This window comes from Ptiloglossa arizonensis, chromosome 10, assembly GCF_051014685.1.
Source record: "Ptiloglossa arizonensis isolate GNS036 chromosome 10, iyPtiAriz1_principal, whole genome shotgun sequence".
In the NCBI taxonomy this organism is placed as follows: Eukaryota; Metazoa; Arthropoda; class Insecta; order Hymenoptera; family Colletidae; genus Ptiloglossa; species Ptiloglossa arizonensis.
Window position 1 is genome coordinate 9,653,793 of NC_135057.1, and position 23,112 is coordinate 9,676,904.

General features: G+C 46.7%; 1 protein-coding gene across 3 annotated transcripts in view; it reads left to right on the top strand.

Annotated features, from left to right (window-relative positions):
• Nucleotides 1-23,112, top strand: part of Cmpy (crimpy) — a 246,343-nt gene that overhangs the window by 1,419 nt on the left and 221,812 nt on the right. The window contains exons 1-3 of one of the 3 annotated variants that reach the window (XM_076321547.1): nt 937-1,455; nt 2,615-2,925; nt 10,063-10,205. In XM_076321547.1, coding sequence (XP_076177662.1) covers nt 2,780-2,925; nt 10,063-10,205 — 289 coding nt within the window. In that variant the 5' untranslated portion in view covers nt 937-1,455; nt 2,615-2,779. Of the gene's footprint in view, nt 1-936; nt 1,456-2,614; nt 2,926-10,062; nt 10,206-23,112 lie in introns of those variants that run through there. The other 2 variants (XM_076321546.1, XM_076321548.1) reach the window with 2 other exon arrangements.

The following is a 23,112-nucleotide window of genomic DNA, read 5'->3' on the forward strand; positions in this document are numbered from 1 at the left end:
CGACAAAATTCTCTATATCCGAACAAGTTAACAACGACGACCAACGATCGTTCTTTTTATATTCTCTCACTTTTTTCTTTACGAAACTCTAAAACAGAAATACCTCTCGATCTTTCCCTCTCTAAACTGCTTGAAACGCAATGGTTACACCCGCGCGTATATATTCGCGAAAATATCGCGGAAACTTGCAGAAAATTACTTTTCCCCGGGGCGGTTACTCCTTCGGTGTATTTTCGTCACAAACGAAGAGAGAAATAGTTTCTTTCGTAATCATTCGATTCGTTTCATTGCCCGTTGAGAGACAGCTGCGTAGAGAATTTCGTGTTATCCGATAATTACAGCGTATCCAAGAAAGGGTTGATTCCCGATTCGAAAACGAATCGAGAGCGATCTTCTCGCGCGATCATTCGCGATCGAAAAAATACCAACGCGTGCATCGTCGCGTATATATTACACACCCTTAAACGATCGCGAAACCTCGAGTAAAAATCATTTCGAAGCGTTTCCATTTATCGACCGTTCGAATTCGAATTCGATTTTCAACCGGTTTCTCTCGATAAGGGAACACACCTCGTGAAAATTTCCTGCGCGAAAGAAATGATCTGGTGGATCGTACATCCGGTGGGTTGGACAGTGGAAAAGTCAGGGGGATGATTTCGCGAGGCTCCCTTCCACCCCCGGCCCCCTCCCGAGTTGTACAGCTACTACGAACGATGGAAAATAATCAGGGTGGTCGAGTTACGGTGGTTCACCCTTGTACCAATAATCGCGGGCAAAGAAACGGCCCGTGGGGAAAGAAGGCAGGCAGACGCGTCAGGGCGCCGACGCGGGACGTCGAGGCGGTCGACGCCGCGTCGTAGACGCTGATCGTCGACCAGTGCACGTTCGTCTTGAACATCGAGCGCGTCGCGTACTCGTCGCGGTCGGAAAACGGTTTGGTAGCGTCGGGATGCCGTGCGCGATGTTGCTGCAAGCGTGAGAGAGACAGAGAAATATATATATATATATATACACACATATATACACAAACACACACACATCGTACATATACACATATATGCATATTTAAAGAACGCGCAGAAGAGAAACCGCGACATCGGGAATTACTATGCGAAATCGAACGCTCCGAAAATTCTCGTAAATATGTTGTTGTTCGTACTTACACGGGTGTTTCGTCGTCGAAATTCGTAATACGTTTCTCGGTGTATCGTGATCGATCGAGGTTCACGGATCGTCGCCGGTGATCGGTCGGTCGATCGACGTGGATACAGTTCGGAACGTTTACACGATCGGTGATCGTTGTCAATTTTCGTACGCGACGTCACTCGGAGACTTCGTTCACCGGACGTCGTCGAGGAATCTCGTGCGATCGGATCGATCCGTCGACCGCGATCTCCCCCTAGGTTCCCCTCCGTACGGACCGAGATTCGTAGCAGGAGCACGTTGGCGCCTCAGGTACACGCAACGATGCGGGATGGTATACCGCTCGACGAGGAACGCGATTCCGTTTCGTTACGCGGCGTACGATTACCGCGGTGCCGGCGGTTATTCGGCCAGTGGTGTCGCTCGGTCCCCGTTGCGCTTCTGCTTTCGTAATGCATGCGTGCGGCGTTCGCGATTCTCGTTACCGCGGCGGGTGCGTGCGATCCGTCGGTAGCTACCAGCCACGGGAACGCGGACGCGTTCGGTTATTCACCGGCGTGGTCCCACCGTGCGCGTCGAGAAAAGTGTAACGTCGACGACGATCGGCTCTCGGCGAGATTTCGAGCGCGAATTCGGTACGCGGTTGTTGCGCGCCTTTACGCGTCGTAACGTTGCGTTCCACCCTTGACTCGAGACGGAAACATTCTCGAACGCGTCGATATTTCAAACCGATCGGCGGGTACGATTCGCGGGACGTTCTTCGCGCGTGGTTCATCCGATCGAGAAGCCGTTTCGACGATCGTTCTCTCTTGTTTTCTTACTTTGGTCGACCAAGTACAGGTTCGGGGTAAACGGCGAATATTTGCAGTGATTCGGTGTGTTTCACGGTGGTGGTTCCGATGCTTTTCTTCCGTATCGTACAAGGGATATCGTCGACGATCGATTCTCGTTACTCCTTCGTAAGTTTCTCTTTGGTCGACCAAGTGTTTCGCGGGACGATCGCGAAGGTTCACGGTGGTGGTTTCGATACGTTTCTTCCCCGGTGGTTATCGTGGAAACGGGGTGAAAGAGAGATCTCGCTGGAGGAATCGTTTCTTTTCTTTCGGGTGGTTTTTCGGTTAGTCGCGTTCGGTAACTGTGTTACGAGGGACGATCGAAAAGGTTCACGGTGGTGCTTTCGATAAGTTTCCCCCGGTGGTTATCGCGGGGAGAACGTTGAATCGTAGCGTGTCAGAGAAACGACACTGGTCGCGCTCGCGACGAGATTCGATCGTTCACGTTTCTCGAAGAAGACTCGGGAAATTCGCGTCCCGGGAAATTGTCAAATTTTTGTCTCGTCGGTTCTTCTGTTTTTCTTCTCCTCGCGATACATAGACGCGATCGTACGCCGCGAGACGCGAGCTCGAGACGGATTCGCGAAACCCGATAGCATCGCGAACGTGTATCGTGAAACACGCGTGGACCTGTGCAGGTGGTGAATCGGTGCTGAGGATGCACAGATCTGTGGCTCGATCCGCGACGAGCTGAGCGTTACGGGGGACGTTTTCGCGGCAGGGACGAAAACCCCGACGCCTGAACGTAAACGAAACCGGTAGGAAGTGCGCGGGGGACAAGGGATCGAAAACGGTAGTGAAAAATGAGGGCCTCGTTGTTGTTGCTGGGGGGCATCGTGGTGCTCTCGATCGCGGTCGCGAGGGCTCTTTCGTGTGTGTGCTCGCCCCTCGAGTGTGACATTCTCACGGACGAGGATTGCCCCGGAGGCCTCACTTGGGACCCTTGCAAGTAAGTTGCGCCAGTTTCTCTTTTCCACCCGTCGTCACCCGGAAAATCACTTTCTGTTGTAAACTTCGGATTATAATATCTAGTTTATTATGATACGCAGCGATCTTGCGTATCTGGTAGTATAGTTATTGTATATATAAGAATATAAAGTTCGAAGAAATGCGTATACAGTGTCTCGATGTGAACGACGACAGTGTCGTGTGGTCTTTTCGACTCTGGACTTGGAACTCGACTAAAAAGAAAAACCAAAATGGCGAAACTGTTGACCGCGTGGCGGGCGATCATTCCGCGCCGATACGGAGACAGTTCTTACAACTAAGATCCAAATCTGGCACCCTTAAGATCGTTGTTGCATTCATTCCAACACTTTCCACGGTGACGAAACGTTCCGTGGGACGATGTTACGCGTAACGCGAAAGGTATCACGGTGTCCTGAGGAATATCACCGCGTCTCGAAAGCTTGGTTCGTCCCGGCGACAACCAGAACGAGATACAACCGAGACCGTTTCGAGAATCATTAGCGCCAACGTTTCCTATTATCGTGGGAAACACCGCGATGCGAAGATCTGACGTAACGATGGAAACGGGAGTCGAAGGATCAACAAAGATCCTTTCTTTCATTTTTCTAGTATTAGCTACGCGTGGAAAAATTATACGGTAGAAAATTTCGTAGATTTTTGTTACGTACGTTAGCTTCGCGACGAAAGGCAGCTAAGGCAGGGACGAAAGATCGACCATCTTTGGTATTCGAAGGATCGACGAAAATCGAATCGGTGGGGAACCCTTTGAAACATCTACGTCGTTATAACGAATCGACGTAATCGATTTTTAAGTCGCTCGACGAGATTCGTTCTCCCTGGTGCGCGACAGTCCTTAACGCAAACACGAGTCGCGTGTTATTGACCGATGCGACGAATCGGCGGTGGATGTCGCGTGATTGGCGGTTAGGGTCCGTGGACAGGGGTGAACTGAACCATTATTGGCCAGCAAACCTTGATCGGCTCTTTTGTAAAAACGGAAGTATCGAGAAACGATAACGGCGAAGCGATCGTTGTCCTCGTGTCCCTTCTTGCCATTGAAGTTGACAAATCGGTGAATTACGACACGATCGACCGATATCTCGATTCCTCGATACTTATACTCTCAACCGAACATCATTGTAAATTATATACTTACAGTATTAGGGAGTGTCTCTCGGTGTTTATCCGTATCGTTCACCGAACGAGTTTCGAGATTTATTTATCGTTAACACGACATGTCCTACACGGTGAAGTCTCGATAATCCTTTCGCAAGCCTTTGTTGATGTTTGCCAACCAGTCTCGGACTAGGATTAATTAGAAGCTCGGAGCAGGGATTTCGGTATCGCGCGACGATAATCTCGTTGGTTCTCTGTACGCGTTTTTCGTCGTACAGTTGGCCGTCTCGACGATCGAAATCGTTTCGATACCGATGGTGTATCAATTTTCAAAGAGTCGCGCGGAAAATCGGTGTCGAGATCGTAATTACGGAACGATATTCGGAATCGATACTCTCGAGCGCGCAAGAACCAACATCACGGACCTCGTCTACCCGTTTAAAATATTCAACGGCAATATCATTTGGCCTGAATCGTTGGAAAGTGTCCTTACGAGACGGCTCGTCCGGGAAAAGATCCTCTCCCTCGTGCATACCGATGTCGCGCAAAGACCAAACTTTGGTCACGGCGATCGTCATTAATGGAATATGCAATTTAACAAATAGCCTTAGGTCTCGTTGCGTTCGCTTCGATTCAATGGGTCTATTTAGACGTCACAGTGCGACGATTGAATCACGCTACGGAAGACCGTTACTTGCAACAAAAATATTAATTTTATTTTACCGCGAAAGAGTCCCGGGATCGTGCGAGCGGAATAAACGAATAACGAGACGAATGTCTCTCTCTCTCTCTATATGTATATATATATATATATATATATAGAGTTCCTCTCGTTGACAACTCTGTCTCCGACCCTCGTTCGCGACGACGTTTGTCGAGTCATCGAAACATCTTCGTTCGGATTCTCTCTCGAGTCGGTCGTCCCGTTCGCTGACGTTGTTGGAAGCGTTGAATATACATAGATAGGGCAGCGAGATCTTCATCGCGAAAACGATATTTTAAAAGCGACGCGCCACCGCGCATATGATAAATTGTTTATTCGTTTACCTAGCCCGGTTCGGTGTTCCGTTGTAAGAAGCTGCGTACCTCGACGTTTAAAGAGTCTTTTGTTTCCTCGACGTGTATTCACTCCGCGACGATATTTTCAATTCGACGACTCGCAAAACGTTCGCGATCGTTTCGTCGAAGGATCTTTCCGATCTTCGGCGTTGCCCGAACCCTTCCAACCATCGAGCAAAGTACACCAACCGTCATACGCGGGATTCTTCGTTCCCTTTCAGAAGGTATGGACGTTTTCCCGTGTATTGTGATCGTTCCAGGGAACCCGCGAGCAATTAAAACCCGTAGCGGCGGAGTAAGGGCTCTCGTCCCCTTTTTTCGCGGGGGAACCAGAAAATTCTGTTCTTTGTTGCGCAACCTTCTTTGTCCAACCGCCGGCGGCGAATTTTATTCCGGTATTAGCGGTGCGCCGATGAAAAAATAGGGCACGATAAAGCGAAGCCTGTACATTCGAGCCCGGCCGGGAACAAAAGCGCGCGGGTCTTCGAAAATTTTTTCACCGGCTCCTCGCCCCCGCCCCTCTCGAATTCGTGTGCGATCCACCGGTTCGATTGTTCGTGTTTGCGTTCAACGCGCTCCTCTGGAAATTTCGGGGATGAAAAAAAAGAAAAAAAAAAAAGAAAATAGAGAGAAAGAAACGATCGAGGAGTTAATTAAGCCGCTCGTCTATCCTCGCTGCGTTTCGTTCGAGATCGTCGAGGACGATTCGTTCATTTCGATCAACCACGGTTGTGGGAGAAACAAGACAGCGTCTCGTTATGACCGTTCAACTGTTCGAGGAAAATAATGTTAGGGAGATAAGTAAATTTTCCACACGGAGTTCGATTTACCATCTGTTCAATTTCTAAACGATATCGAGTTTGTATCGGTACACGTGGTACTTATCGATACACTTGTCAAAACCCCCTTGATTCGATGGACCGCGTGCTTGTTGGATATTTTTTTAAAAAATGAAAGAATTTATGTACAGTGTTATTCTTGTAGCAATATGTACGAAACTACGTCGACGGAATCGAGATGTCTTGTAACACCTAGTTTCCCGAAAAATATTTTTAAAGCGCGCCACACCGCGAAACATCCGCCAACTTTTTCATTACATTAGAATAGGAATAGCCGGGTCCGCGATCTCTGGGGGCGGTAGAAACCGCAACGAAGATAGTTTCCTATATTATTTTCAATTATTTAAAACCGTCCCTCTGCACTTTTAGTCATTTCAAGCACGTCGTTTATCTTTCGCGCGACCTCCTCGGTGAAAATGCAATTTTTATTTCACGCTAGGAGCGAACCCACGCGTGTAGCTGGTATTTATCTTTTATCGATAAGTGAATCGACTCGTCGAGTCGCGCCACGATTGAGATTAACGCAATGTTTAAGTAAAGAACGATCGAGTTACTTGGTAATTAAATAACATTATCCGAAAGAGAGGAAGAAAAGGAATTTTTCTCTCTCGACAGAGAGAGAACTGTCAACGTTATCCGCTTCAAATTGCCACACGTTCGAGGGATCGGGGTACCGTATGGTCGTTCGTGAAGTATGCGAATCATTGAATTTTTGTCGCGGTAGCGTGGGAGCGATCGAAAGATCCGGGTAGCAGGTATACCGTACACCTCCCATCGCTGCGGGGCCTTTTCGAATTCAATGGGTGTACCTAACGTTTATCGCGTCCAAAGAATCCTCGGGTAGTTCTTTTCGAACGGAGGGAAGTCGGTCGACTGTTCACTCGAGCCGGGAGACGATAGTAGACGAGCTACCTCGAGAGAAGTACCGTTTGCGGATTTCGCGTAGGGTAAACATTTTACGACAATGAAATCCTCTACCTTCGAGCGAGGGTTTCGAATTCTTCGCGCCATCGACGACATTCCAACGTTCGTCGCGATACCACGGTCTAGACTCGCGACGAATCGTTCGCAACAAGTTTTACCGCTTCGAGTTTTCCACCGAGCGTTTAAAAGACAGTCGAGGGGGTAGGGGGACAAAAAAAAAGGAAAAAAAAGAAAAACGACGACACAGATCGATAGAATCGAGCCTCCGTCTCGACGCGGTGACGTTTGACGTTTCTACTTCCCGCGCGAGATATCTCTCTTTCTTTTCATCAGCGGTGTACCCGGTACCCGGACGACACTCGACGCGGTGAGTTCTTGAAAATATCGGTGCTCGGTGATTCTCTGTTTTCGCGTGTCTCGAGTGCTCCTGGCCCGGACAATTTAACCACCTTTGTGCCCAATGGCAACGAATAATTTAGTTGCAACGATTCCCACCCCCCACCCTCAGAAATCGTGCTACCCGGTCTCAAAGCTTTGAGCGGTTTCGCTCGTCGTTCTTTCCGCGAGCTTCGACTCGAAAAAAGCCTCTGTCTCGCGTTACGAGTAGCGTTATTCCGGCAAAACACGCGAGCCGTGGATTTCAACGTTGAAAACGTGTCGTTAATTGTAAGAGCCGGAGAGCCGGGATCGTAAAATTTGATTCTAGTCTCTTGTACCTCTTTGTGTTTACGGGCGTCTCGGTGCAGCGATTCCCGCGTTCTGGTTTCCATCGAATCCGGAAGCGAGGACCGTGTACCACGTCCGCGAGAAAATCGTCCCCGAGGGCTCATTTTTTCCAGTTAGGAAAAATCGTAACGGAATTGGGCACCAAGCGAGGAAGAAAGCTCTTGTTTGATTTTTGGTTAATCTCTTCTTTACGGATAATATTGTTCCGACCGTAACTTCGTATTAATTTTAATCTCGATTCGTGAAAAATGAAAAAAAATGCATCCTCTATAAAGCGGATTAAACAACGAGTAAATTCTCAAGATAGAAATACAGATAGATGCTTGAGACAATAATTAAAAATAATATTTAGCGATTAGCTTCGTCCCAGTTTTGACGAATACTGTATTCAATTTTTAACCAACTTTCGTACTATCGTTTACATTTTCGGATCAACCGATCGTTTATCCGCTCTCGTAAGGTCCGCTTAAATGAGAGTTTGCGAATCGAATTTCAAGTAGAAAATTTACTCAAAATTTTCATCGTACTGTGTGGAACGAATGCGAAACCTGCGTGTCCATTGAAACGCGTTTTCTCTTCGATAGTTTACGGACGATCTTGAATCATTTGTATCCAAGATTTAAAGGTGTTAACTACTCTTTGCTCGCGCGAAAGAAATCGTCGAATCTCGCTGTTCTCGCGCGCGTGGTGTACATCTTCGTTGAAATTTTTTAAACGCACCGACGATAGATACGCGCTGCTTCGAGACGACGACGACGAGAAATGGAAAACGGAGATCGTATCGGGAATTTATTGGGAAATGTTTAGTATGCAACGCTATTGTCGGATCCGCTGTTTCGTGGTATTTGGATTAGGAGCCGCCAATCGAAATGTATTGTACCTCCCCGCAATACACGTGCAGAATCCGAGCGGCGTGCTTTCGGAACGAAATTCGAATGCACTCACGGAATGAAGCACCCTCTGGGATGCAACTCCGACCGTGGAAAAAAAAAGGAGGGAAGAAAAAAGAAACGGGTGATCGTCGTTGCCTGGATCCAGCGAGTTACGCTAATTTGTCCATTGTTCCTTTCGTTCGGGCGATCTTGAACGAAATTCTCTGTTCGGTGAATTTAATCTTGTCCCACGGCCGTCCGGAAGTACGCAAGATTTTAAACGTGACGCGAGAAGAGCTCTTCGTTACTTTCACTCAACGGTTTCTGTCTCGTGTGGACGCCGGACTATATTCGGCTTCGTTCGTTTAACGACTTCTTCGAGTATCGGGGCGCACTTAACGAATTTATTTTCACAATATTCGTTCACGGACCCGTGCATCTCGCGCTCGATCGAAACTCCGTTAATTCATTGACACTGGAACCACCGCCGGGTTCGATTCGACCCGAAGATACTTTTTAAATTATCTAATCATTAACGGTCTCTTTACCTGCAATATTCGTGGACAATTATCGAAACAGACGACTAACGGTAATATATCGATCGTTGCTTCTATATAATTAAAGCTTCGGGATATTTTTCGGTCGAAGTAACTTTCGGTATTGGAAAAAGGGAACGTTTGGAAAAAGTGATCGTAACATAAAACAGGGAGATTACCGATACGAAACTCGCGTTAATACCCACGATGTCGAACACACGAAAAATAGTATATCTATGGGAAAAAGGTAACGGTGAAATTATAGGTCCGGATGAATAATAACGTGCTTATTCATTCTGGATACGCATTGTACCGCAACGTTGTCCCGAAGTTATTATTCCCGTACGAGAGGCGTAACGAATACGACGAATAGTTCATTAAAGGGTAAACCGTAACGACGGAGGCGACAAATCTTCTCCCGTAGTTACACGGGGAGAGGGTTACGCGCGTCGGTCGGGAAAATTGTTTCGCAGGGAAGATGGTAGGGAAGCAATATAAAAGGATTGATTGTCTCCGATTCAACGGTGAGATGGAGTAATAAAATTGCTCTCCTCGTAGCCGGAAATTTTCTGCACGGTGCACACCGTCTCCACCGGTGGAGGTCCTCTCTTTCTCCCGGTTATCTTTTTTTCTATTTTCTTTTCTTTTTTTTTTACTTCTTCTTTTTTTTCATCTCTTCCCCACTACCTATCGTAGCGTGCACGTCGCGTGTCTCTGTTTCCCTTGGTTTCCCCGGATCTCCTCGACGCAGACATTATCTTTGAACGGTTTCCAGCGACTTCTCCGGACCATTATAAACCAAGTCTGAATGTCGTTTACTTTCAGTGGCTTTGAGCTCGAGTTCTCGTAACGGCGTGAGTTGAACGGTGGATACGCGAGTCGTGAATCGTGTTTATTCCGATGAGATTTTATGCACGCATCCGCGCCATCCACGTGTCTCGTATTTAATGGTTCGCGAAAATGCCACGTACGATTTCATCGATGGTCTCGAGCAGCCTCGTGGTTCATCCACGGTCCCTTCTGACCGCAATCTAATGGTTTTCAGATGCTGCAAGGTGTGTGCTCGTGTCGAGGGTGAGCCATGCGGCGGTCTCTTCGGATTCTCCGGAAGCTGCGCCGACGGTCTGCAATGCGTGATCAAAAATCTGCTGCCCAATACCAGGGAAGTGGACGAGGGAATCTGTACAAGTAAGCGAGCTACCTATTTCTATTTTGATTTACGTCTGGGAGGTCGACAAGTCCCCGTAATGACACGATCAATGACCACGAATAGCATTTTTGTTTTTGCGCGCGAGCTTATTCCCTCGACTGTCGTACCTTTGAAAATCGAGTCGATATTTCAGATTTTTTCAGACGGAGAAATTTTGTATTTTATATTTATTTATGCTTGAAACGATATTAGGAGTTCAATGTTTAAAAAAGAAATTTTATTTACCTCGAACCCGGACCCTTTGATCGAGCGGATTGAACAATTTTTGTCGACAAGACCGAGCAATAAATACCGAAGGAAGCGCTCGCGTACAAGAAGCTAGAATTTGTGCTATTTTTGAAACGACGGAATACTATATTATCGCGTGCTAACAGTTTGGGGAAATTCGGAGCGGAGAATTCTGTCGATATGCTTTTCATACGAGCTCAAAATTAGCTCTCTCCGGCGGTGAAATCGATTGCGAATGCTCCTCGTGTATGGTTAGTTCGTGGCCGAAAATAAAGTTTCTCTTAGGAATTTTGCGCCGTTAGGGAAACCCGTTGATATTGTATTAAAAATTGTAATCACGGCCCGGGGCGTGTACCACAGAGCGAAAAAATATAATCACCGTCCGTAACGAGTGATTACACACGACGTGAAAAAAGAAAAAGGAAGAGATTGTGCTTTTGAAAACGATCGTCTATACGAGGACGTAATGGAGAGTAAATGGCGCGCGGACGAATTCGTGTATACATAAAACCGAGCCGATGTGTCTTTTGAAATGTGATTAATAACATTTCGTGCGATTCGCGCGAGAATTTCACGCCATCGATTACGGTACCCCCGTCTCTCTACCTTGTTCCTGCGTTCGTAACGCGTCACAGTCACTAATAATCCTGGACAAACAACGCGACGATTGTTTCGCCGGGGTCGCTAATGCAGCGTTGTTTTGTGTTTAACGCGCGGATCGTGCTTTTACGAGCCGTCGATGCGATTCGATTTTTCTCCTCTCCCTCTCGTCGATACACCGAACCGCGGTTGGGACGCTTTCAGCGACAATGGACGTACGACGAATATATTGCGACTAATTGCCGCGCGGAGCAAGGGGGTGGGGCAGGGGGAAAGAGAGTACTCATTTATTCTGGTCGTGGCTTGAAACGATGTTAACGGGGACGGTCTTTTGCGGTCGTGATAATCGATACAGGAAGGTAATAATAGTATTCAACCGAGGGCGTGTAATAATACGTGGAAAAATTTACGGAAACATTGTTACTACGGTTCCGCGGTTTCAACGTTTCCCGCGACCCGTATTCGCCGGTCGGAATAAAAAAAAGTCACGCGATGTAAGACACACTCGGCCCCGAAAGCTTTTGTTTACGAATGCGAGCGTATTGTTCGGCACCGAGTACCTCGTATCGAGGATCCCGTGTTCGAATTACACGCGACGTTTCCCCGAATCCGCAGCCGAACGAAAGATCTCCGCGACGACTTCTCCTTCGTGGTTCTCCGTTCACTTCTTCGCATTGTTTCTCGTTGGAGTTTCCACGCACCGTGTTGCGCTCGATTGTCAGTATTTCTTTTGTTTCCATTGGTCGAAATATTGGAGAGAATAAAATTAATGATACACGGAGAGCTTGTTCTTGAAATTAAGGAGCCTCGGAGATCGATGGAGGTATTCTGTTAAAAAGAAATACTCTGGTTTGAGTATCGAGTAATATTTACGATACTTTGTCCCAGATCTATTAATTAGACTTCGATAAGAAGGAGTACACAGTAGATTGTATCATGTACGATACGTTGCACAAAATTGCATGTATTCCATTCATTTTTATCGTCCGAAATATTCGAGAGCGTAACACGAGTGATGCACAAGGGTTTATTGTTCCTCAAGTCAGGGGGATAGAGATTCACTTACCTTTTAGAGGTATCCAGTGTCTTTGCAGAAAAAATAGTATTATCCACGTTTCGTACGGTACCTGATATTCGGATTCATCCGACGAGGCTTACTTAGCGATGTTATTAATCGTTTGAACAGTCTCCAATTACTCGATTTATCAGTTTGAACATAATTGGTTCGAACGGACTGTTGAAACAGTTAATAGCGTTTAAGCCAGGATCTGTTCGATAAGCCTTTCCGATGAATCCACCTAACGGATCCAGGACCAAGCGCTGGTAATAGTGCTTTTTGTACCGAACGTACCATCGGTGTAATTATTTTTCAACCACGTCGAAACGGTGCAACGTTGTCTGTTTATTATTTTTTTCTTTTTTTCTTTTTTAATCTTGACCGGGATTTCCCATCAATGTGATACTCCATCGATTCGATACCCCGTCAATTTTATTCTGTAAATTTCGAACGTTTTTCAACCGTGATTTTCGGCAGATTCGGTGATCGTACGAATGATTGTTGTTTCGGGGGACGCTGGCCGAGGGAAACAACGTTTAAATGGATATCGAACTGTCGATAAATACCGTTGGACGCTCCTCGAGCTCTCACAAAGACGGTCCTTTTGTGCGTTCTATAAATGTTTCCCATATTTCCCGTTTTTGACGAGCATCCTCGAGGGTTCTGTGGGAGGGTACAGTCAGGAGTGGGGCCGCCTACGGCGGTAAGAATTGATTTCCCAGCCAGAAGAGCGTATAGAATCGTTCCCCGTGACTTTTTGCTTCGTTCGGCGATTGTCCGCGGGTCGTTTCTTTTTTTTTCTCTTTCTTTTTTGTTCACCTTGGTCGCTTCGGTTTATTTAACAATCGATTCGCCACCTACAAACGACCGTTGTACAAACTTTGCCCAGTTTTCACGGGAGCCAGCCAGTGATCCTTCCGCGGGGCTTTTCCTTTTATTTCCTCTCGGCCCCCTCGACCCGCTCTTTGAAACTTCTTAACACATCGTACAAGCGGAACGTTCGCGAATTTAATCGAACGATTTCTCCCCGGGCAACTCGCGGCTCGTTATTGCTTCGTTTCTTTCGCGTTCGAGGCGAAAGGTTACGCGCGAGAAAAAAGAAGAAATAGAGAGAGAGAGAGAGAGAAAAAGAAGGAATACATCTCGAGGTAAAAGACTCGCGTTGATTTTCCACGCGCGTGAAAATGGTAACGATTTTGGGCACGCGGGACGGAATTCGTGACGATTTTCGAAACGGTACGTTCGACGGATCGTTGCACGCGCTTCGATCCACCGGTTTTCTCGAGCAGCAGGTGCGATATGCAGAACAGGCGAGGACAAAGTAACGATGTGTTTAGAATTCCAGATTTTATTAACACTCTCGCGCCAGCGAACGTAACGCCGGCTGCAGTTGCAGATGGCGTCGTGCCAATGCCGCGCAACAGTGGCACACAATTTCTTTTCTTTTTTTTTTCCACTCCCCTTTTTGTGTAAGCCATGAATGCGATCGGTAATCCTGCAAATCGACACCTGACTCGTCGCGAGATCTCGCTATCCGGGTCGCGTTCGCGTTTCGTAGATCACGCTCGATATCGTCGACATTCGAGTTAGTTTTTACGTTCGCGGTATCAACGAAAAATAAAAGTTTCTTCGCGAATCTTTCCTTTAAATTCTATCGAAGACACTCTCTCCGCACCGTTCTCACCAATTACAGACTAGAAAGCGTGTATCTCTTTTCACCGCAAAAATAACAATTCATCGTAGAAGTACTGTCTGTCCGCGACAAAAGGGTAAACGAGTTTACATCCCCACTCTGGTGTACCGGCTCCTCCTATTATCGCGCGTGTCGTTGCTATTGGTCGAGGACCATGCGGGAGATCGACAACGACCAATAGCGATACCGCGCGCGACGGTGGGAGGTGTTGACCACACCTCTTCGTGCTCGGTGTAGAGAATAATTTTGTACAAGTAAATATTCCACATTTTCGCAACGACTCTTTAAGGGGAAAGAGCGAAACATCACGGACAAAAGTGTGAAATTCTTTTTAATTGGTTCATTAGCGCGCAAAGTTGTCAGAGACGCTACGGAGAAAAGTAGTTCGAAGAAAGGCGATTTTAAAGTTGGACATTCGCGACACGCGACCGGTCCGCCCGGGCGAGCTACAAATTGTTGCGAAAAGTTCGCCCCTAAAACTCCGCTATTAATTTAATCGCGTCACATCCCTCGGTAAACAGGAATTACTATACGAAGAATAAATAAACGTTGGTTTTAAAATTCCAATTGTAACGCTCCCCCCGGTAATTGCTCGCACGGTTGTCCGGTCGCTCGTGTATTCTTATATGTATTCGCTCGATTTTCCATTCGCTGAGTAGTCTCTTTGTATCGTTACCAAAGGATCTTTACCCGTACGGTAATAATAATTTACGAGCACCGTTTCGCCACACCTAAACCGCGGAGAAAACGTACAGAGGAAGGAGATCGATTTCTTTGTAGTCCCGGACCGGAGAACCCCTTAAATTGTGAAACCGTTGCTATTTTCCCTGACGTTTATACATTTCATATTTGTTCCAGCAGTCGTACGTTTTCATGCATTCTTCGATATGTGCTTTTCCACGTTGACGTATTCGGTTCCCGCTCGTACACCGACAGAGAGATCGTCGTCGTTGTCGTTGTCGTCGTCTCGGTGTTGTTCAACGAAGCGTGGCCGCGTGATTGTTTGTAAGCGAACGAGTCGCCGACAAACCTTCGTCGCGTCGCGTCGCGTCGCTCGCTCTCGTTCCACTGATTTTTAATCTCGGGCTACCGTAGTTGAAAACTCGTTGAAAGAGTTTTTCTCGTTGGTTTTGGGCGAGGCGAGAGAAAATAGAGAAGCACGCGGTGCCCCACCGTGACTCGAAAATCTCTCCTACCTTGGCGGGAAGGGTTGAAAGCTCCTCGAGACTCGCGATCCAAAAAGCTCACCGACGCTTCGATATTAATTACTCGCACCATTTTCTCATTATTATCTTAAAGTGGCAGGTAATTGAATTACCGTGATTCAATTTCCAAGCGCCTTGGGTACCGTGACTACCCTTCCCTTTTGTACACGAAACACTCGTCGACGTCTCGTGGAAACACGCTCGAAGAAGTTTTCAATTTGATCTTTCTCTCGCAGGGACGCGTTTCCTTTCGTTCGAATTTTACCATTTTTACCCCCGATCGTTTCTTCGTACTCGTGCCCAATATTATTCTGCCGCACGTTCGGCGAGCAGACACTCGAAGAGAAAGAGAAACTACGAGGGAAGAGGGAAGAAGAGAAGAAAGAGAAAAAGGGAGAGAGAGAGTAGAGGTTAAAAACGAAATTGGGTTAACTCGCTACGACCGATCGTATCGACTCAGACTGGGTAGGATTCGTTCGCTTCCGTCGACGGAAAGTTGCTCGTAAATTTCCTGTCCGTAAAGCAAAAAGAAAAAAAAAACGGACGAAGAAAGAAAGCAAAAAAAAAAAATATGAAATCGGTAAGATACAAGTTGTAACATCGGTGGATTATGTACCGCGTGGGTCTGCGTATCGAATTGGAAGCGCGGAGTATATGTTTTTTTTTTTTTTTTTTATACGCTTCGTGCGTTCGCAAGAGCGCAGAAAGCAGTAACGGGGGATTCCCCTAAGAGGAAGAAGTTCACTCGAGTCGAGAAGCGTGAGTACACTCTCCCGTTAAAATGTGTCCGTAGCCCGGATCGGGGGGGGGGGAGTGAAATTTTCTAAATTAATTTTGAGTCGAGTTTTCGACCACGGCGTGTACCCACGTAAATCTATTAACTTTCACGGGGTAACGGGGATACGATCTTGGAAAAAGTTTTAAATCAATTTCCGCGCAGATTCCGTTGGCTGCGTTACCTCGAGCCAAAGGGTCGGTCGGAAAACGTTTAAGAAAAGAGCTGAACACACTCCGGCCGAGGATATGCATACGCCCGTTGAATTTAAGCCGTTGCATATGCACTGGTACTTGACGTGGAAGCTCGAGGTACTCAGTATTCATGGAATATCGTTGCTCGAACGCAAGAGGTCGTCGTTGGACGGTTGTGGAGGGATAGCAGAGAAGGGGGCGGACAAATTAGTTTAGCTCCTTTATATTTACATTACCGTGCTTCTATTCAAAAATACTTCCAACCGAGGAGGGAAAGACGCGGCTGAAATTGGTTGCACGGTTCGCGCGTCGCGTGCATCGATTATCTTCACCGTGTTCGGTGTTCCGTGGGTGCGAAATGGGCCAAACAATAAAGTCGAGGATAAAATATTCCAATGGAGGCGAGTCGATGCGAACCGTAGCGAAAACATGAAAGAGTTCGGTAGTCACGCGAGACCTAAAATTACGCGTGTTCGCGGAGGATGGTACGGCGTACTGGCTCGGGGGAACGAGAATCGGGGCGCGCCGTGTATCTTTAACCGAGGATGAGGAACTCCTTGCAGCTGGTCGAACTCAATTGGGACGCTCGAAGAGGGCCGTAAATGGGGATACAATATCGACGAGACTGGAGCGAGTGAAACTTCAAAGCGACGTTGAACGGTTCGTATCGGTGTGTCGACCCTAATGCGAATTGTAATATCGTATTTTTTTACATCGTATCTTCGCGAGAGTGATATCGATCGAATCGTTGCAATTTTTCCTATGAGAACGATGTTCAACGCGAGGTGATCGAAAAGTAAGTTTGAAAATCGATCGGGGATGATTCTCGATCTCGAGTCCGTGACGCGAGTACTGTACCTGTAAGCGGGGGGAACCATCGTATTACCGCGAAGGCGTCGATGGAACCGATGGCAAAAATTAACCGCAGGGAAATCGGGTAATTTGCATCGTATTCGTTCCACGATCTCGTTATCGAGCGTCCAAACGCGTCCTCGTTGTTCGTTACACGATTTCCCATTCCGGAAGAAATCGTGAAATACACACGCTCGATTAAACTTTCATCGGCGGATGCTGTTTTTGCATTCGCTCGATCCACATTCAACGTGGAATATCCGTTTCACGAAAGACCGCGCAAAGATCGGAGAGACGAGGTTTCATTTACCATAAGCGAATCAAATCCCGATCCGTCGGATTGGTTTTTATTAAAAAAAAAAAAAATCGCTCCCTGTTGGTTCACTTCTTCGCGGGGGCAAAAAGTTTCGCGTCGATTGATATCTCGCAGGCATATTGGCGAGTATGCGCGCGAGCGCGCGTATGCATAAGCCGTGTCCATGGACGATTACATTTATAAATTGGCTAATATCGTGCTACCTAGCACCGCGGTTCAACGTGTGCCGGAGCATCGTGCCGGATATAATCGATGTTTATTACTCCGATTTGTATAACGCGCGACTCGATTAACCTGCGATTTACCTGGTACAGTGGCCCGCGGAGCACGAGCCGCGTTGCGCTGGTATTTTGACGTATGCGAGAGTTATCTCGTAGATCGAGTCCATTATCGTCGGCAATATTTTATTCTTTTAAAACGGACGTGCGAGTCGGACGTGTTATTTTATCCTTGAATTTGGTTTCCGATGTCGTTACCGTGCAGCTACTATAAATGTAAATACAACGACCCCTCGTTAAAACGTCGCGTTTGTCCCTCGATAAAACGCGGCAAACCATACCCGCCACCGTTTACGTTCTGCTCGAACGGTGATCGTAGATTATAAAATCTGGCCGGTGGAACTTCAAAGCGATTACGGCAACGGTATCGTTGCGGTGGCTACTGATGCGAAATCAATTTTCCTATATCTCTCGTATCATCTCCGCGAGAGTGCTATCGATGGATCGACGGGGTCGTCCCGTTAAAAACGAGCCCAAACACGACCGTATTCGGACAATCTTCGATTTTACGATACGAAAAAATTTTTCAAAAACGAGTCGTACGACGCGTAAGAAAAAACTGTCCGAATGGTATCGTGTTTGGTCTCATTTTTATCGTGAGAATCTCGCCGATTCGTCTGTGCTACTCTCGCGAAGATAGAATGTAAAAATATAAAAATTGTCGCGTCGATATCGCTTCGAGGCACCCTCGGTGTACGTCTCCTCGTTGAGTTCCCGCGCGGGCCGCGCTCAAGTTAGAAAGCTCGATTCGAAGAATAAATTCGCTACCGTCTCTCCTTGAAACATTTCGAGCAGACACCTACGTTTTAACGAGGCGTTACTTTAACCCGGTTAATCGAGATCTCGTTACACAACGATAATAATAACGAATTTATTCACCGGTCGATACTTTCGTTAAAAAATTCCTGGTCGACGAGGCAACGACGCTTGGTAATTTCGTTCGACGTTCAAGATTCGTGGGATAAGACTTGCACACGTCGTATAGAAAGGTGGCTTTTCGTCTTGGGTGTCATTCTTTTTTTCTTTTTGCTTTTCGAGGCCAGCACTTATCGATAAAGGCAGCTTACTCCGAATATCGAGGGTAGGAAAACGTTGGGGTACGCGGACAAACACCGTACCGTAAAGGGGAGACGATCGTTATCTCGCGATAGGACACGGTTAGAGGGTCCATTGAAACGAGACAAAGTCGGTCTCTTACGATCCTGGTGTGTCCAAGAAAGAAAGGGAAGAAAAGGAGCGCGAATGAGAAGCGGCGGGCGATATCTGAGCATTTACGGGCCATTTCCCCGTCGCTGCTCATAATGACGTTATTGCCTTTTGGAGGTTCGGTTGGCCGGAGGTTGGCGGGAGACCGTATCTGAATCCGTTAACCACCGACATTATCGGTTTTCGGCTGATGCGCCGTGGATGTAAATTCGCTGCAATCAGGCTGCGCTTGCCGCAAACATTGCAGCCACCTTTACTTTTCGTCGCTCTGGAGATTTCACGCTCCTTTCGGGGCAAGATTGATTTCTTTCTGGCAAACAAGACGCGATACTCGGTTCTCGAGCTTCTTAATTGCACCATCTGCAAGAATTACACACCCGCTCGAGAGAACGCAACGAATCGGAGTTCCTGGTGGGTAAATTATTTAGTCAAAAGTTGAACTTCAGAGCGAACTTTTTCATCGTATACGTCCACTTTTTCAATTTTTCCAACTCGTAAGTAATAATCTTTTAATCTCTACCCGTGTGCACAAACTACTCAAATTTTACGATCGCTAAGCCTTGGGTAACTACAGAACCGGGAGATTATCTTTCGTAACTTTGCGAGTTGTTGCATTAACGTTTTGCTGCATCAACGAGGCCTATGTTTCACGTTGCAACCTTACGGTTTTTTCATTCTTCGATCTCTCACCGATCGATGTATTTATCGAAAAGTATTTACGACAAATGCTGGTACAGGGAACGTGTTACTGTATACATTAACTACGATATCGTTAATGTATCGGTTCGCATGGATGTATGCATTTTTCGTATGCTTGCATATGTAAATACACAGAATCTTACCCGACAGAGCGAAGAGACTATTTTTCGCAATTTAACGTATTGCACGTTAATGTTCGCGGAACGTCGACGACGTCCGTGACGTAATTTTGCGTTATTTTTTGAGCGCGAGAGAGGAATGAAAAAAAACGAAAAAAGACGGTGATACGTTTTACGACAAAGGATCCGGGAATCTAAGCTGTCGTGGCTGGGGGCTATGCGTGTATCAATCTCGCGCGACACACGATTTTTTATCACCGAAAGATACGAAGTTATTGTCCATGAGGATGTTCGGATGTACGTGTATCGTTTAAACGGCTTTTATTTTTAAACTCGATTCCGTTGCAGACGCGATTCCACGTTGCCGCCGGGTATTGAAAACATTTTTAGACAGATGCTATCGATGGCTCGAACCTGTCAGCATATTCCATTATTCGATGGAGCGCGGGATGAAAGTTGACGTTCTCTTTCGTTCCGACGAAACGAGGGGGGCGTTTCTTCCGCTTCGTCGGGCTACGTATCATTTCGCTCTAGATGTGTTCCCTTGCATCGAGTTATCTGACCTTTACGTAATCGGTTGACCTTAGCTGGCCCGAAAACATTTTAGACGCACCGTCTAAACGAGATATCCAACGTTCCACCGTACAATATCCGTACACTTTGACCCCTCGACACTGCACCGAAAACGACGAACCACCGTCAACAATATGTTCACTCCTGTTTACGTTCGAAATTAGTAAGAGCGTTGTTCGCTGCGGGGAATTGGTCACGATACGTTTTACAGGCGTTCGATCGCTTTCCGTTATCTTCTTTACGTTAAATACTCGATACGAATGGTTTGCCATTTCAGAAATTTCATCGTGGTACGTTCACTACCTTTCGTTACCTTCTTCTCAAAAAGTGCTCAAATAGTTTGTCCCTTGAGAAAATTGTGGTATGTTTCGCAGTAGATATCGCATTACCTTCTATTATGTTCTTTTCCCGTAAGCGTTCGATACAAACAGTAAAAAAAATCTTTGTATCGTTTACGGATGGTTCGTCCCTTTTGATCATCTTCTCGATGAAAGCTCGATGGAAACAGTTCGCCGCGCAGCTTCGAAATCGTGTGAATTGTACTCGCTCGGGCCGGTGATTCAGAACGGTCTTCGATGTGGACGAAAAACGAGGTTCGCGATGGGTTTCAAGGTGTACGACGGAACCGGTGGCCGCGAGAAAAATTTCAATCGAAGAAATGTTGCGGAGCCACGCTCGAACGGTAACCCGAAGTAACTGGTTTGAGCGGTGCGAGTACTTGCGCGCTCGCGTACGCACGTGCACGTTCTACGATGCTCATAAATCTTCGGAAACGCAGAACAACACGACGACGAGCCCCTGGATCGTGCCGCGTAGCGTTCAGTAAACGACGGTAGCTCGATTTCTTCCTTTCGTACGGTTGCGGATTAAAAATTAAATTATGCACGCTCGGAGAGGTTTTGCGGTGAAATATTGACCGTAACACTATCTGCGCGAACCAGGTATCCTATATACGTACGTACATACATAATGGCGTGTACGCATCGTTTGCATGGTCGCAAAGTGATATCGAGCTCGATTAACCAGCACGAGCGCGTCCTACCCTCTTACGGGTAAGGTGAGATCGTCAGTCATCCGTGAACAACGTTCATACGATAAATTAATCACGACACTTCAAAGCGTGCTGTACGAAACGCAATTCTAGGGAACGGTCGACGAACATCTCGGGTACGAGTGATTTTTCGAACGATTCCCTCGTTTCGAGTCACGAGAACCCGATAACCGAGAGACCGTACGATTTCTCGTGTTCCTCGATAATTACGATTCCGCGTACGCCGACGAAACTTAACAGGGACGAACGATCGTTTTTGGAAATAAATCGTCCAAAGTGAAAAAAATTTCCTACGATCGATATTTCGTTAGTCACTTATGCACTGGATGGCATTACGCGCCGGCGTGTTATTAACCGTTTAATTTATGCGGAAATATTAACGAAGCGGTGCGATGCGGGAATGGGACACGCGCCAAGCGAGATCGATTTTCATAAATATTACTATCGCCCCGGAATAACGAACAAACGATATTTTTCGGTGGGTGGAAAGGGGAATGGTGTCAGCGTTGCGAAAGATTTTAGCGAAATTCTCGAATTCGCTCCGTATCGCGCGTATTCTCCATAAGAACGTGTAACTATTATATAATCACGAGTTAGGTATAAAATTCGATGGAACTTTGTTCCACCACTCGGGAGATTTTAGAGTCTTCTTATCATTTTTGGTACGTTATCGATTTGCAATCGAATACTCCCAACGGTGAATTAAAACAAACGGCTTGGAAAAGTATTCCATGTTTCATCGATCCGGTCGGTATCGGAAAGTATTGTCATAATAAGTTCAGCTTGATGCGAGAACAGACGGGACTTGGAACATCACGGACAAGTGAAAATAAATGGAACTCGGAATATTTTAGCAATGCGCTAGACTACACGGAACTAGGAATATTTTCAAAGTTACAGCTACCTTAGCACCGTACTAAAATTTTCCAAGTCCCATATATTCTCAGATTCTGTTCCGTAATATCTTATATCCTACGCGAGAAATGATCAAACAATACTTGGAAGTTTAACATCTCTCTCTCTCTCTCTCCGACTCGTAATTTGGGATTACATCGAGAGAATACCGGTACAGGAGAAAGAAAACTATTCACCTTGCCAAGAACAAATTTATTCAAATATCTGAAAGTTACGCGCGCGTTTTTACGTTCGGTTGATTTCTCGTCGGAGAGAGAAAAATCATTGTGTTCCACCGCGTTTCCGCGCGTAGACCACACGTTTTAAAAACCACCAATTTTTCATCCAGTTCGGTAGTTCGTGAACCATGCACTCCCGCCGAATGTCCGGTTTATCCTGCATCTCGTCGCTGCTATATTCCAGCGGTAAATTGTATCGAACGTTTGAATTTACCGTGACCGTGGCTCGCTCGCAAAACGTTATCGGGACGTTCGAGAAGATTCTCGTTCGCGATTAATTTCGTCGAAGGCTCCCCACGGTGGCACAGTTACGCGTCCACTTGCGAGAAGACACCACGGTGAATTTCAACGTTCAATCAAGATCACCGAAACAACGAGAAATTTGATTCACCGTGACGAAGGAACCGGCGAATCTCCCGCGAATCTCGCGACCGTTCCCGTTGAATCGCGTCTCGCGTGGCGTTCAGGGCCCGATAGAGTATTTCGGATCCCGGTTAATGGAACGATATCACGAGATCGTGTTTCTCGCGATGCTTCTGAAAAGCCCCCTTAATCGTTCGACATCGCGCCGAAAAGAATTCCGTGGAAGCGCGCGATCGTGGAGAAGAAAACCCGCGTACCCCGGATTCGAGTCATTATATTCGATCGCGTTTCCTCCGAGACGATCGCGGCGGAGGATTTTGTTTCTCGAAAGAGTTCGTTAACAACACGCTCGATGGAGAGCACCGCCACCGGTTGAAAATCGTTCGCGTTATCTCGTTTCAACGAGAACCGACTTCCTCTTGTTCTTTGTTCCCGGAAATTGAAGAGGGGGAAAGACGCGTCTCGTTACGGAGAGAACGCCTCCATCGAGCCGTAGGAACGATAGTTGGAGCGGTTAAAAGTTTATTGACCTAAAAGAAAGAA